The 15,648-nt window shown below is 50.6% G+C and overlaps 1 protein-coding gene across 3 annotated transcripts in view; it reads right to left on the bottom strand.

Moving 5' to 3' along the window:
* The window catches only part of CLMN (calmin), a 132,790-nt gene extending 117,142 nt beyond the window's left edge, over positions 1-15,648 (bottom strand). For 2 of the 3 annotated variants that reach the window (XM_050799030.1, XM_050799031.1), the window contains exon 1: positions 15,457-15,648. In XM_050799030.1, coding sequence (XP_050654987.1) covers positions 15,457-15,538 — 82 coding nt within the window. In that variant the 5' untranslated portion in view covers positions 15,539-15,648. The remainder of the gene's footprint in view (positions 1-15,456) is intronic. The other variant, XM_050799032.1, reaches the window with a different exon arrangement.

Below are 15,648 nucleotides of genomic sequence, written 5' to 3'. Positions count from 1 at the left end.
AACTTTGTCTCTATAAAAAATTAACAAAATTAGGCATAGTGGTGTGCGCCTGTGGTCTCAGCTACTTGGGAGACTGAGGCAGGAGGTTTGATTGAGACCAGGAGTTCAAGGCTGCAGTTTGCCATTATGGCGCCACTGCACTCCAGCCTGCAGCCTGGGTGACAGAGAGAAACCCTGTCTTAAAAGAAAAAAAAAAAAAAGGAATCTACATGCTCAGTAACATCAAGGAAGGATAAAAATCAAGCCAATGTACAACCCAGAAGTCCCAAATGGTTGGGAATTAGTGGTGGCACGTATCTCTGGAAATGGGGTTAAAGTGCAGGGATGCACTAAGAGGATGAGACGAAGAACCAGCTGGATCCGTGTATCCCCTCCCCCATGTCTCCCAGCTGGGTGACTGTCCCTCCCCCATCAGGCACAGGACTGGAAGTTTATTCTCTAAAGAGGTTGAAAAAAACTGAGAAGATCTCAATGCAAATTGTACTGTACAATCTGTATAGTACGACTGTACTGATTGTACAGATTGTTGTGCAATCTGTACAATAGGCAGATTAAGTGATTTTATACATACTACATACAGAGGACCAATGCCCCCAAGCACACTTCCTTCTTGCAGCTCCCAAACCCCTGACTCCTCACCCCCAGCAGCCTGGTCTTGACCCTCCAGATAGGAGACTGTAAGACCCTTCCGTGGGGAGTCCAGGCAGCCCGGGAGGAAAGACCTAAAGATACTGGCATGGGGGTCCCCATGAAACAGTCCAGTAGGGACCTATGGGAGAAGCTTCCAGTCAGGAAGGACACCCATGTGCTCAGAACCTGCATAATGCTTATTAGTCCCCAACTCTTAAATAGGAGAAAGCAACCAAGGACTATGAGGTAGCTAAAGAAAGAAGTCCTCTAACACGAAAGCTTCAGATCAGGCGAAGCCAAGAGAAGGGGTGCATAGGTCCATCACATCCAGTGTGCGCTGGGCCCTCTCTAAGACCTTCACCTCTAGTAACTCATGCAATTAGCGCAGCTCCCAAAGCAGACATCAGTATTATTCTTCCCGTTGTACAGATGAGGCCTTTGAAAAAGAGAGAGGTTAAATAACTTGTCCAAAATCATAAACCTAGTAAGTGGCAGAGCCAGGATTTCCAACTAGCCATTTGGCTCCATGCCATTGAGCGCTGTGTGAGCCACCTCTCAAAGCTCCACCCCAGCCCTGTCCATCATGACCATCCTCGGCGTGTAAGAGAAGATACTGCAGTCATGAACAAGAGGCTTCTTTGAAGAATAAGAGAGAGTTCTCGCAAATTAAAAATGTGATAGGTTAAAATACGGAATGTAAAATCGATGGCATCTCCCAGAAAGCAGAACAAAAAGTAAAAGGGATTAAAAAATAGAAAAAGTAAGAGAATTGGAGGATCAGCCCATGAGGACTGATATCCAAGTAAGAGGAGTTCTAGAAGGTCAGAAAACCAAGAAGCAGAAATCATAATGGATTGTCCAATAAAATTTCCCAGAACTGAAGGATAGTTTCCAAAAAGGTCTCACTAAGGGCACAGCATAACAGACAAAGAGACCAGCACCAAGGCAGGTCACCTTGAAGTCTCAGGTTGCTGGGGACAAACCAAGGCTCCTGTGAGTCTCCAGACAGCATGAAGCAGGATGCACACAGAGGACCAGAGATGACTTCACGCTTCTCTATAGCTACCCTAGAAGCAGGCAGACAGTGGAGCCAGGAACACTTCAATACACTGAAGGAAAATCATTTCCAACCCGGAATTTGATGCCCAGCTAATGTAGCAATCAAGAAACAGACAATAAGTTCATTTTCCCCTGCACAAATTCTCAAGAGAATCTACCACCCAGGCACTCTCTCTCAGGAAGGATGTGCTCCTGTATTCAAGGAGTGAAGCCGTCAGAGAAAGGCACAAAGCAGGAGATCTGACTCAGGAGAGAAGCGAGGGGGACCCCAGGTGACAGTGACAAGCAGTCCAGGTGACAGCTGGGCCCCAAATGTGGAGGACAGCACAAGTTCAGACTGAAGAAAGTCAGAGGCGCCAGACTTGCTCAAGAAGAGAGAACTAGCCAGGCATGTTGGCTCATACCTGTAATCTCAACACTTTGGAAAGCGGAGGCAGGCAGATTATTTGAGGTCAGGAGTTCAAGACCAGCCTGGCCTACACAGTGAAACCCCATCGCTGCTAAAAATACAAAAAAATTAGCTGGGCGTGGTGGTGCACACCTGTAATCCCAGCTACTTGGGAAGTGGCGGCTGAGGCAGGAGAATCACTTGAACCCAAGAGGCGGAGGTTGCAGTGAGCCGAGATCACACCACTGCACAGACAGTGATCACACCTGGGCGACAGAGCTAGACTCCATCTCAAACAAAAAAAGAGAAGAGATAAATGAGATACTTTACCTGATGCACCCAAACAACTTAAAGAGATCTAGAATAGTAAGAGAGTTTCAGATGAATTAATAAGCCACACCCCACCACCAACAGCAACAGCAGACAATATTTAATTCCAAAGAAAACAAAAAGCCGATCAGTTAAGGAAAAGTGACCATCATTGACTACACAACTAAGCTCTGAAGAGTACTGACCTACTACTGACACTGTAAACCCCAATTACCGATCTTACCAAAATCCTGATGAAAATACGTTAGGAAGTTGAGAGAGGGGGCAGATTTGAGGTTAAAGGAGGTAAAGAGGAGTCCTACATCCTCACCTTCTACAGAAAGAAACCAGAGCTGAGAACCAAAAAATCAAGATGAAGCAATACATGCATGTTATTTAGAGACATGGAAGAAAATACGAAAATCATCAGCTTAAAAAACAATGCAAGCCGTATCCTCCAGGGAAGGGGGCTGGGGTGTCACTGTTTTCCATAGAAACCTTAAAGGAAGGGCAAGGGAATGGGGAAACAGGCATTGATGAAGACATGTGACCTCACTGAATGTTCTAGCAACCAGGAGAAGTTGGCGTTATCATCCCTTTCCACCAAAAAGACAGGGTCAGGCTCATAGCTACCCACAGCCAGTCAATACTGAAAACAGGCTCAAACCCAGCTCTGCCAAACCCAGCATCCACACTCTCCCTTTGATTCCACATTCACGCATTCAACAATATAAACTGAGCACTCTCTAAGCCTGGGTCACAGGGGTGGCCAGGGCAGACTCCAGCACCTGACCCAATAGGGCTTCTGGTCTACCCGGGCAAACCATCACTAACAACAAATCCAAGTGTAGCAGTGCCTACCCTACACAGCCTCAACCTAGGACTACAGCACTTATCTGATTCCCGCTGTTCCTCTTCCTTTCCTCGCCCACTCGCAGCCCCTCACTGACCTCATGGCATTGTGACATCTCTGTCTCCCACGGGTCAGCCATCACATGCCATTTCATGGCCCTTGACCACGGTACTCCTGGGAATTCAATACAGGCCATTGCCAGGGCAACTTCCTGCTTTCAGCACCCAAGGCCCTTGGCTTTGAATCGGGAGGTAACACGTTTGGTTTGTTTTAGATCACAGTTAAGCTCACAGGCCAGGCCACCTCTCCAAGAGAGAGCTCCACACTTGTGTACACGGAAGGACAGTAAGTAGCCTTTGTAGACCGGCCTCCAGAAAGGCCTGGTGAGTCTAGGGCGCTGCAGCAAATACCTGGAGATACCACAGTGTGCTGTGAAACCTCACGTCTGCTGCTCACTCGCTGAGAACAGGGCAAAGCCACTGAGCCCCTCTGACCTTGGAGTGTGCATCTGTGAAGTAGGGGCCCTAGAAGGTTACATCAGCGTTAAACGACATAATGGAGATGGCTCTGCTTTATCATCTGCCATCGCCATAACACAACATGGGGACGAGAGGGTGGTTCCCATGGCTGCCTCTGCTCACTTCTGCCATCATTCAAGGTTATGAGAATTTCATCTCCTCAATTTCTTCAGACGGCATCCCTATCTCCACTCTTTTGAGATCCACCCCGGGGAATCACCAGGCAGAAATCTTCAGTCAACAAGTCAGCCTTTACTTTGTTAGTTCAAGAAACCTGGTGTGTAAATGACTCTAAACAGAACCAGCTGGGCCACTGAACAGACTCTGATAAGGCTCAGCAGCAAGGCTGGTTGACATCTTGCCCAACATCCTTTAGCTGGGGTGCAGTTTTCTTTCTGGGCTCCAAGTAAGTCAATTGCCCTCTCGAGCACCACCTGGTCCTTGATCTAATGCTGGTTAAGTCTCTCCCCATGTCCCCACATTCAAATCTCATCTTACTACCCAGCCCCTGCCTGACTTCACCTTCCCAGGCTTACCTCTGATTCTTGGTTCCACCACTTATTAACTCAATGGCTTGGAACCTGTGACAATCTCACTCAGCCTTAGTTCTCGGGGCTGATAATAATGCATGAGAGTTCTTTCAAGGACATGGCACAGGGACCTGCACTGTGGTCACCTCTCCCCAGCCTACCAACCCCCCCCCTCGCACACACTCCGCATGATCACATCAGTGCCCTATAACCAATAAAGACAGTCCCTGACTTAATTGATTTTTATACAGCATGTACTATGTATTATACATATTGCAACAACAACAATACCACAGATTGTCTTCTGTAACTCAGGTTGCAACTCCCCCAGTGTGGTCTGACAAGGAAGAAGCCGTGCGCACGCATGGGGGAGCTTTTTCAGCCACACAGCCATATATTTGGAATATTACTGGAATGTCTGATTGCATTTCATCCTTGTTTTATAAAAATAAGTAGAAACAGAAGAAAAAAAAATGGGAAGTGTGGTTATCCATGATCATTACTGGTTTCACAAACCTACCAGGAGACAACCATGGAACTGGGGCCATGAAAATTGTGGGGCTAATCCCGTGTTCAGCCAAGGAGGGAGAGCGAGGCCAGGGAGGTTGGAGACACAGATGACATCATTCAACAGCACTGAAACAGTGAGGTAGGATTACGACTTTTTCCCCCATTATTTGGCAGTTGAAGTCCCTTGTAGCTTACATGTCTAGCCTGGGACTTTCAGTATGTGATGTAATAAAATGAAAACTTGGAAACTGTCTATAGAACCGTATTTTAATGATGCTCTCTTGTTTTCTAAACAAACATATTTCACATCAAGTAGAAGATTGCTTACCCAACACAACCAGGACTCAGCTTGCTCTAGGGTAACGACATTTCCAGGGTTCATGTATCTCCACTCCAAAAGAACACAAGGATTAGAATAGAGATGTTACTGCTGCCAGAACATGTCCAGTCCCAGAATCCACACAACAGTGTATGCAACTAGAGGACACTATGATGCCACCCTCTTTGTCCCAGGGCCACAGGGCATAGAGGAGAGACTACCATGACACAACGCCACCACCTTCTCTGGTCTCCTGGGTAAAGAGTTTGTTGGCTCACGCTGGCCTCTCCCTTCCTCTTAAAGCCCACTCCTGCCCTTTGTCAGGAAGCCTCCCCGAGTTCTCCAGCCAGGCGGTGGCAGCCCTGTGACCACAGCCCTGGTCTGTGCACTCTCAGCTAAAGCTTGCTGCCCCCACCCTGGTCTCCACCAAACTCGCAGAGAAACCTACAGGGCAGTCCAGCTGTGCAAATATCTCCCCAATGTGTCTATTCTACGGAAGCAGAGAAGGCTTGACAGCCATTTGTTATTTATTTGTGTATGAGATTCCCATGGCTGCTGTGACAGATTACCATACGCTTAGTGGCTGAAAACAACACAAATATATTCTCTTCTAGTTCTGAAGGTCAGAAGTCTGAATGGGTTTTACCAGCTAAAACCAAGGTTACAGGCAAGGCTGTGTTCCTTCTGGAGATTCTAAAGGGGAATCCAGGTGTTTCCTCTTCTGGCTTGTAGAGGCCTGATATGGTTTGGGTGTGTGTCCCCTCCAAATCTCAGGTTGAAATGTGATCCACAGTGTTGGAGGTGGGCCCTGCACTGGCTCCCCTTCCCTTCTGCCATGATTGAAAGCTTCCTGAGGCCTCCCCAGAAGCAGATGCTGGCACCACACTTCCTGAACAGCCTGCAGAACCGTGAGCCAATTAAACTTCTTTTCTTTATAAATTACCCAGCCTCAGGTATTTCTTTAGAGCAATGCAAAAACAGCCTAACACAAGGCCCCTGCGTTCCTTGGCTCCTGGCCCCATCCTGCAGCAGCACCGCTCTCAACTCTGCTTCCATGATCACATCTCCTCTCTCCCTCTCTCCCTGACCCTCCTGCTTCCTTCTTAGAAGGAGGCTTGTAATTAGTTGGGTCCACTTGGATAATCCAAGATAATCTCCTTATCTCAAGATCCTTCACTTAATCACATCTGCCAAGTCCCTTTTACCAAGGAAGAGGACATATTCACCCGTTTGGGGGATTAGGATGTGGACATCTTGCAGGGGGAGGCACTGTACAGCCTATAACGGTTCTGAAGACCTGCTTCATGTTAGGGGCTGGCAGGACAAAGATGCACACACTCCACTCAGGGTTCCACTCAGAGGCGGGCTCAGAGGGCATTTGTGAAGCCCCTGGGAGTCCAGACCCCAGGACTGTGAGTTCTGCCCAGGAGGGCACAGAGAGGGCCCAAAGAGGCTGTTCTGGGCATGGTCACAGTCATTCTCTGCAGAAAGGACTGTGTGGACAAAGGCAGAGCAAGGGGAAAGGGCATGGCCTATGGGCGAACCCGGAAGACACCTGGGTGCAGCTGTGGCCCAGCTCCTTCAAGGAAGGCCAGGAGAGATGGGGGCAGGGCACAGAGCAGTGCTTCTGCCCAAGGGCAAAGAGCCCTGGTGGAGAGATGGACCGGGTGCGAGAAATGTCTTCAGGTTGCACGGCCGGAGCAGGACAGGGGCACTGGAGGTAGGGTAGACAGTGGTCGTGGCAATTAACAAGGAGAATGTGTGCAAAGGAGGCAAACATGGGAAGGCCCAAGTGTGACAGATATTCAGGGCCAGGAGTGATGGGACACGGCAGGCAAGGGAAGGGGCACGTGAACAGTGCTATCTGAAGGTTCAGGTTCCTCCACCACCAGATTGGCAGGTCACCTCCGAGCCCCCTCCCCACCTGCCGCCCCAGTTCTCAGCTGGAAGGGCTCAGAACACTGCTTTTAAGTATGTCATACCATAGAGGATTAAAAATAGTTTTAAAAAGGAGAGGGATATAAATACCGCAAAGGCTCCTGGCTGCATGGAGAACCCCCTAGGAGAGGAAAGCAGGGGTGGGGCGTGCCTCCACCATCGGAGCCCTGGGGTCCTTGCAGTTAGAACCGGAGGTCTGCAGCTCTGCAGGAGCTGAAAGTAGTTCTGGTCAACACCAAAATGACCCCAGGGCTTCTGTAAATTCCCCAAATCCTAATGACCCCAGGGCTTCTGTAAATTCCCCAAATCCTCCTTGCTTTTTCTGTGCTTTGGGGACACTGGACCACAATCTCCAAGAAGCAGTAGAACACAAGGGAACCAAATAAAAAGAGGAACAGAAATAAAAGGTGAAGGTCAACTGCATGGGCCCATCTGGGATGCACCATCCTGCATTCCCTGACCCAACCCTGGCTTCTGTCCCGCTGAGGAGCTTGCTGGGACTCTCCCTGACCCCATGACCCCCCAAAACAAGCTCCCCTACCCAGTGGGTTTATGGGACATATTCTCCTCTGTGCCCCATCTTCTGCCACCTTCTTCATCCCAGGGATACAGAACATACAGGCAACCACTGTGACATGACATCACCACGTTCTCTGGCCTCCTGGGTAGACAGTCTGTGACTCACGCGGGCCTCTTCCTTCCCCTGAGTCCCACTCTCCTGCCTTCTGTCAGGAAGCCTCCCCGGGGTTCTGTGGTCAGGTGGTGGCAGCCCCGTGACCAGAGCCCTGGTCTGTACACTCTCAGCTCAGGCCTGTTGCCACTATCCTGTTCTCCACCAAACTTACAGAGAAACCTACAGGGCCGTCCAGCTGTGCAAATATCCCCCTCAAGGCTGGACTGGGCCTCCCTCTCCACCCTACACTCCTGCAGGACCCCACAGTTCCTACACGCTGATCTCAACCTCACCACACCCCTGTCCTCTCTGTACTGAGAACTCCTAGCGTGTCCCATTCACCCATCCCTCCATCCCAAGCTCCCAGAATTTCAGGAGGACTCGACAACTGTTATTTGATCAAAGGACCAGGCTTTGAGTGGGTAAGCCCATTTCTAAAGCAGGTTCAAAATGTACCCCAGGCAGAAAGGCACCCTTTGGAGAAGGTTGGGCTGTCACACATACAACAAGCATTCCCTGCTGTCATCACCAGATCACGTGCCCCGGGTCTAGGTTTAGAAAATACAGTTCCTAACTTCCTACAGGAAGTCTTCCAGATTGCCGTATTCTGCATAGCAGCCTGATACTTGCTGACAAGGACACCTTTCCTACTCTGGCCTCACCCCACCAACCTGATTCCAGCCTCCTAGGCCACTATATTCACATCTTGCTGCTGGAAAGAAGAGTGATCCCTTGTACCACAGATGTTGGGGTTTTCTTCTGGATAGAATCACACGTGGGATAACAATGACCAGGCAAGTGTGGGAGGCACGTGGCCGTGGTTCCAAGACAACGCCTGAGTTCTGGGATGTGGGGGCATCTTGATGGTTTTCATCCTGGGCTGCTGTTACAAGGCGGAGCAGCTGACTTAAGCAAAAACATCTCTCACACACACACACACAGATACACACAAAAAATACACATACACGGCCTGGTGCAGTGACACACCTGTAATCCCAGTACTTTGGGAGGCCGAGGCGGGTGGATCACCTGAGGTCAGGAGTTCGAGACCAGCCTGGCCGACATGGTGAAACCCTGTCTCTACTAACAATACAAAAATTAGCCGGGCATGGTGGCGCATGCCTGTAATCCCAGCTACTCAAGATGCTGAAGCAGAAGAATTGCTTGAACCCAAGAGGCGGAGGTTGCAGTGAGTCAAGATCGTGCCATTGCACTCCAGCCTGGGTGACAAGAGTAAAACTCTGTCTCAAAAATAAAAATAAAAAACACACATACACATACCCCTTTTCTTTTGCTGAGAGCATTTTACTAACACTTTCTCCATTTCTATCTTCCTCTTTTTCTACACTGGGCTGGATGATACATAGTTTTGGTTTTGTGGGTACTTCTTTGCCTCAACTACTCAGCTGTTCCCTTGTCCTGCAAAAGCAGCCATAGGCAATATGCAAATAAATGGGTGTGGCTATGTGCCAATAAAACTTTATTCACAAAAAGAGGCTGCGGGCCAGATTTGGCCTGTGGGCCATGATTTGCAAATCCCTACTCTGATAGAAAGAAAGTAGGAAAAGAAGACCTAGAAAGAAAGAAAAAGTTCAAGGTTTTTTGATGCTGCACTTATGATTTCTGATGCTGCCTCTAATTCCTTCTGTGACTAACGCAATCTACCACTGTTTAAACAAAAAAAAAAAGAGGCACGGGGAAAGAAAAAAAAAATTTACAAAAAGGTTTCCATGGGAATGGGGAGTTCACTTTTAATGGTTCAATCACAGAAAAGACAATTACTTTATTTTTCTCTCTTCCCCTTAGACATAGGGCAGATGTGATCTATGGCTTGTTGGGCAGAGGGACTTTGTCCAGAGCCTCAGCTATTCCAGTGAAAAATTAAATGCCAGAGTGTTCCACAGGTCAAGGAGGGCAGTTGATGAAATCTGGGCCTCTTGGGCAAACGGTTGCCTCCCCAGAGCTGTCGATCTGGTAAGACAGCCGCCTCTCTCACGAGGCTGCAGGGCCAGCAGGCAGCTCTGGACTGCTCTGATGCAAAGTCGTGGCTGCTGACACGTGATTCAGTGGCGAAACCTCTTCCTCGGTCTCCTGCCAACTGGACTGAGGGCTTCTCTCTCCCTGCTGAAAAGCCATTTGCGAGATGGGCTTCTGTTTGACCTGGCCCCTGAACACTCTTGTTCCTTGGTACAAACATGCATGGGTGGAGTCCGGAGCCCCTTGTTTGTCCTGATTGCTGGCTGGCCACTAAACCTCCCTAGGTAACTTCAACTTGACAGCCAAGGACAAGCCAAGAATGGACATCATTTACCATGTGTACTTGTATAGCAAAGCTTATGAAATGCAGCATTTTCTACCCGGGACACTTGGTGGAAGTGAATCTCCAGCACTCCACAGTGAAAAGAATCTAGGATGCAGCCAGCAGCGCTTAGCAGAGCCCAGAGTCACACACCAGCCATCACTCATGCATGCCAGGGGATGGAATGCAGATGGCTTTAGGTGGGCACCTGCCCAGGCCTGCCACTCCTTGACCACCTTCCCAGGGGTAGATTTGAGCCCCAGATAAACCAACCCTCTCATTTTGCAAATGAGGAAACTAAGGAACAGCAAGGGAGAGAGATTTTCCAGAATCTCACAACAAGTTCGTGACAAAGCCAGGACCCGGGCTCAGGCCTTCAGCCTCTGAGTCCTGGCTGTGGCTTCCTCAGCTGCACAATGCTCCACCTGGAAAGGCCCCTCGGGAAAAATCCACACCATGAGATAGGGATGGAGCCGGCACTAGAACACGGCCTTTTGCCTGTAATCAGGAATGAACTCAAAGCCCGTGGCCTGACCCCAGCCACGGCCAGAAAGACACTTTCTACATGATGATTCATCCCTTAGAACCAAGCACACAGCCCCAGGGGTAGTGCCCTGGCAGGCAGTTCCTTGACAGGAAACCTGTGCATTTGGTTTTCTTTGAGTTTTTATATAGAAACCTTCAGTGCACTTGCTGTGCCCTCTAAGAGCTGGCGGAGGTGGGAACGGGAACAGTCCCCACTTGGCTCCATCCCTTCTCTGGCTGCTGGATAACAGTGACCACGGCGGCATCCCATCCGACTGCTGCATGCTCCACTGCTGTGTGAAAGTAAGGTCTAGAGATAGGGAGGTAAAGATGGGGCGATAAGGAACTGGAGGGGCAGGCTGTGGGGGCAGGAAGTGCTGGGGAGTTATGGGAGAGAAGGTTGGCGTGGCATCCTGAGCCAGGCCACAGGTGACCTTGAACAGCAGGTCAAGGGGCTTGGACTTCATCCTGTAAGCCAGTGCAACCCAGCCTTTTTCTCATGGTGACATGGGACCATGACACTGTTTGTCCTGGGGTGGACCAAAGAGCTGTGTTGCCCTTAGCTCACGGGGTTGGGAAGCTCTGCTGTAGGTCACAAAACCTACTGGTGGCTTCAGCAACAACATGCTGGAGAGGCCAGGTGGTGGGTGGAAAGCAGTAAAGAAGTCAGTCACTGCGGAGTCCAAGCTCGCATGAGGAACACCTGCGCCTGGGCCTGAGCCAGTGGAACAAAAGGAGAAAGTGGGCCACACGGGCCGGGGCTGATCCTTCTGAAAACGCGGGCCCTGCCCTGCCTCTGAGCCTGCCTTGAGGGGATTCCAATAATTTCTCTCCCTTCTGCACTGTGCAACCCAGAACCTACGCAGTCAAGTTTCTGCTTGGCCTTCGAAGTCCAGGTCAAGAATTACAGCATCAAACCCCAAAAGTACCAGAACGACAGCGGATGGCCCAAAGCAGAACTGACCTCTGCACTGCTAGAATCAGAAAATTCATGCTCCAGTCTGGCTGGGTGCCCAGGACGGTTTCACGCTCCTGAGAGGCAAAGACTAGAACCAGCTTTCATTCCCCAATGTCTGCAAGATGCTACGTGCTCGACACACATGTGCTAAACTGCTCAGAGAAGGGCTGTGGGTTTCTCGGGTGCTGGAGGCTTCCCACATGAATGGAGTCTTCTTTAAATCCTGGCCTGACACCCCTTTTTGTCCAACAGTACAGTGATCCCCAGAACTGGTGGAATACTGAGCTGGACCCCGAGGTTCAGGCAAACAAGGAGAGGGGGCAGCCGGAGTAGCTTGTCTTTGGAAGGACACCGGAGCCCTTGTAGCCAACAGCCAGGCAGGGAATTAACACACAGACCTATTAACTCACCACCTCTAACGTCAATTCTAGAAAATATGTCCCTGCCTTCCCACATGGCTCCAAGGAAGCGGGGACCACCTGGCAGAGGCTGCCAGCATCCTGCAATTCTATCTTCTCCTCTCCAAAAAGGTCAACAGCTTGGACCACCCCCGTTTCCTTGCAAGGGACCCTGTGAGGGTGGCACAGGCAGTCTGCCCAGAGGGACATGTCCATGCTCTGCCAGAGGGCTCCTCCTTGACAAAGGTCTTTTTGAGCTACGCATGTGAACATATCCATGAGAACTGCATCTGCTCAGACACAGGAAGGTGAGTGGCAGGCCTCTTGGGAGGGGCCACCACTCTGCCCAGCTCACCCTGACCTCCAAAGACAGGTCTGGAAATCTTCATTCCAATGTTTTTTGGGGGAGGATCTATGACATCACAATCATATTGCATGGATTTCAGAATCCCACTGTTCAGCGTGAGAGATAAAAGCCTCGGATGAGCAAGTGAGCAGAGGCCAAGATACATCTAAGTCAACTTAAACATATGGATATATGGAAAGATACAGCTCTATTATGAAACTATTCTTCCCTGAAAGGCAATATCCCAGAGGCTGTAACCTCAGGGCTACCCCTCATTAATGACCCCAGGATCACCCCATCCCAGGGCCCCAAGGGAGTCAAAGCTTTCTGAAAAGAATCAGGAATGCCTGACCCTGACAGCAGCTGCTGCCTGCAGACGGAGGCCGGGAATCCTTCTCAATCCCTATGATTACAGATCCATAAGATCCCACAGTAGCCCTCCTTCCATCGCCACGACAACTGCGACTACCTGTGCTGTAAGCAGGCACACAGCTTCAATGGCAGCCCCTCTGGCTGGACTCCTCCTGACCCCCTTAACTTGACTATCCCCTGCACTGAGTTCAGAAGAACAAGGCCCCTGCTGGTGGCCCCCAAAGCCAATCATCCAGGCACATCTGGGGCCAGCTGACATCCGACAGCCAGTTATGGCAGATGCTCTAAGCTCGGCGTGGAGCACCTTCTGGACTGGGCCCTTTGGCTGAGACTTCCTGAGTACCACAGGAGCAAGGAGAGAAAACGCCTATTAAGCATTCGGTCAAGAGACTAACCAAGGGAAAAATCAAGAGAGGACAGATGCCTGCCCCCACTCCATTCCCAGCCTCTTCTCAGCAATGCTAAGCAAAGCACAAAGTCCGACACGGTAACTCTACAGTGCTAATGCCCCCCAAAGACACAGACAGCTTCATTCATTCATAATAGCCCCAAAATGCACACAACCCAAAGGACCCTCAACAGGTGAATGGATCATCAAGCGGTGGTGCATCCATACCATGGAATAGCACTCAGCAAGAAAAGGAGGTCCAGACACAGGCGAGAGCACAGAAGAATAACACCAGCACAATACTGAAAAAAAAAAAAAAAAAAAAAAGGCCAGAGTACACACTGTATGATCCAATTGTATATCAGGTTCTAGTGGCAAAACTAATGTTTAGTAATGAAGATCAAGCTAGTTCCCTTGGTGGTCAGGAGCAGTGTTACTGGCTGGGAAAGAAGATGAAACCATCATCTAGGTTACTGGAAATCTACACCTTGATCTGGGTGGTTGTTACATAGATATACCCAAACATAAAGCTTTCTTGAACTTAAGAATAAGTGCACATTTAAACATGTACATAAATTTAAAAGTTTATTTTTTTAATGGCAAAGCCTGTTGATGCTTAAATTGTAACTGACATTTGCCTAAAAGTGAGGACAGTTCACTGGGAGCTGAGGGAGAGGAGCCTACTCAGTGAACTCCTACCCAACCTCCAGGACCCATCTCAAATTGTCCCTAGTCTGTGAAACCTTCTCCCACTGTTCTGGTTGTAACCTAATGCTCATATTGCGGGGCATCTCTTCACAACAGTCAATCTTCTCTAAACCAGGAGCTAATCCTAGAGGAATGCAGGAACTTGTTACACCAAGCATTGGTTAGTATGTGCTTATTAAACACTCAATGATTGCCTAAGAAAGACAGGTACACACACACCCTGACAGTCCAAACAAGACCGCATCTCAGTAGACACTAATGCCCACCCCCAAAGAGGATGTCAGTTCTTCTCAGGCAACAGGATCCAGGCACTTGGCTTATTATCAAAAGAGATCACTTTCAACAACCCAGCCCAAGCCCCCTCCTCTAACACAAATCACAGCCAGAAGAGATCAGACAGGCACAGAGCAAACTCAGTTTCCAGTGTCCACCCCAGGAGGTTCCTCACTCCTTTTGAGGTCACCTCTGCCAGCACAGTCCTTGCCCAACCTAGGGACGGGACAGATCCACCTAGGCTCCCAGGAAACATTTAATCAGGTGTAATGTTTAAACTTGACTGCTTGGCCATCCCCCAGCAGCTGGGGCTCCCTGCCCTCCAACAGTAAAGTCGCTGCCCTCGCTGGGGGAGGGCACCCACAGCCCCATCGCCTCTCTGCCCAGGCCTCCCAGCTCCTAGCCACTCCTAATCTTGAACTCTCTAGAAACCCAAGCCTGCAGGGGAAGCAGCTACAGAAACTTCACCTGCACGGGTCAATGTGGGTGAAGAAGGGCCAGAAGTGGTGTTTTGTCTAGTTCTGCAAAGTTCACACATGAAAAAAAAAAAAGAAGCTGGAGATACAGCTCCATGAATAGCAGCTCTCTTTTGGGTGGGTAGGTTGTGGGGGGGAGATTATGGGTGACTTTTTTCCTTCAAATATTTGTGTGCTTTCTAAGTTTCCACATTGAATAAATTATTTTGAAAGAGAAACACACTTCATGTGTGGCACCGCCACCCCCAGCCGCTCTCCACCACTGGAGTTTCTTTTTCACCTCTTCTCAGCTACCTCCCAGGTAGACGCCTTGGTCCCAAAGTCCTGTGCCCAGGCGGGGTCGGAGTTGGGGGTGGGGGGGCTCTTGCCCTCTCCCCATTTGGAGTCCTGATCCTGCAGGGGAGAGGCAGCTCCCTAAGCAAAGAGGCCGCTGGAGTTGGGTGCTTGACTGACCCCGCCGATCCGATCCGCACCCCTGGCACCCTCTCCCCAAATCACCCCCCTGAAGCACCGCCCACCATTCAATTCCCCTTGCCTCGAAGGTACTTAGGAAGTGCGCGAACTCTCTCTCACACACACACACACACACACACACACACACACACACACACAGAGTCGCACTGTCTCCTCCCCTCCCTGACCTGGGCCACCGCCCCCAACAGCCCACGTACAAACTTCTCCAAACTCGCAGCGGTGGCTGGAGGGGGTAGTGACGTCCCCCTAATGAAAATGAGAGCCCTCTCCCCTCAACGCACACACGTGTGGCGCCCCACCCCCTGGGCAACTGTAAATCTGGCCGGAGCTGGCCGCCCTGGGGCTTGGGGGCGGGCGTCCAACCCCAGCCTCTCACCCCAAGGCAAGTGACAGGAACAACTAGCGGCCGGAGAGCGGGGGCGGCGCGGGGGAGTTGCCAAGTGTCTGAGCTGCGCCCCGGGCTCCCCGAGCGCCCGGCCGGGCGATCCCGGGGCGAGCCTGGGCTGCGTTACCTTGCAGGTTCTGCACTCGGATGTCGCTGATCTGCCCGATGAGCTCCTCGCGTTGGAACCAGTCCCACTCGTGTGCAGCCATGAAGCGCGGGCGGGAGGGCCCGGGCCAGCGCGGCGCGGGCGGCGGGCGCGGAGAGCCTGGCGGGCGGGCGCGCGAGCGGCACGCACCCGGCGAGGGCGCCGCGGAGCTGG

This window comes from Macaca thibetana, chromosome 7 (assembly GCF_024542745.1).
Source record: "Macaca thibetana thibetana isolate TM-01 chromosome 7, ASM2454274v1, whole genome shotgun sequence".
In the NCBI taxonomy this organism is placed as follows: Eukaryota; Metazoa; Chordata; class Mammalia; order Primates; family Cercopithecidae; genus Macaca; species Macaca thibetana.
This window is presented reverse-complemented; position numbering and strand designations above follow the sequence as displayed.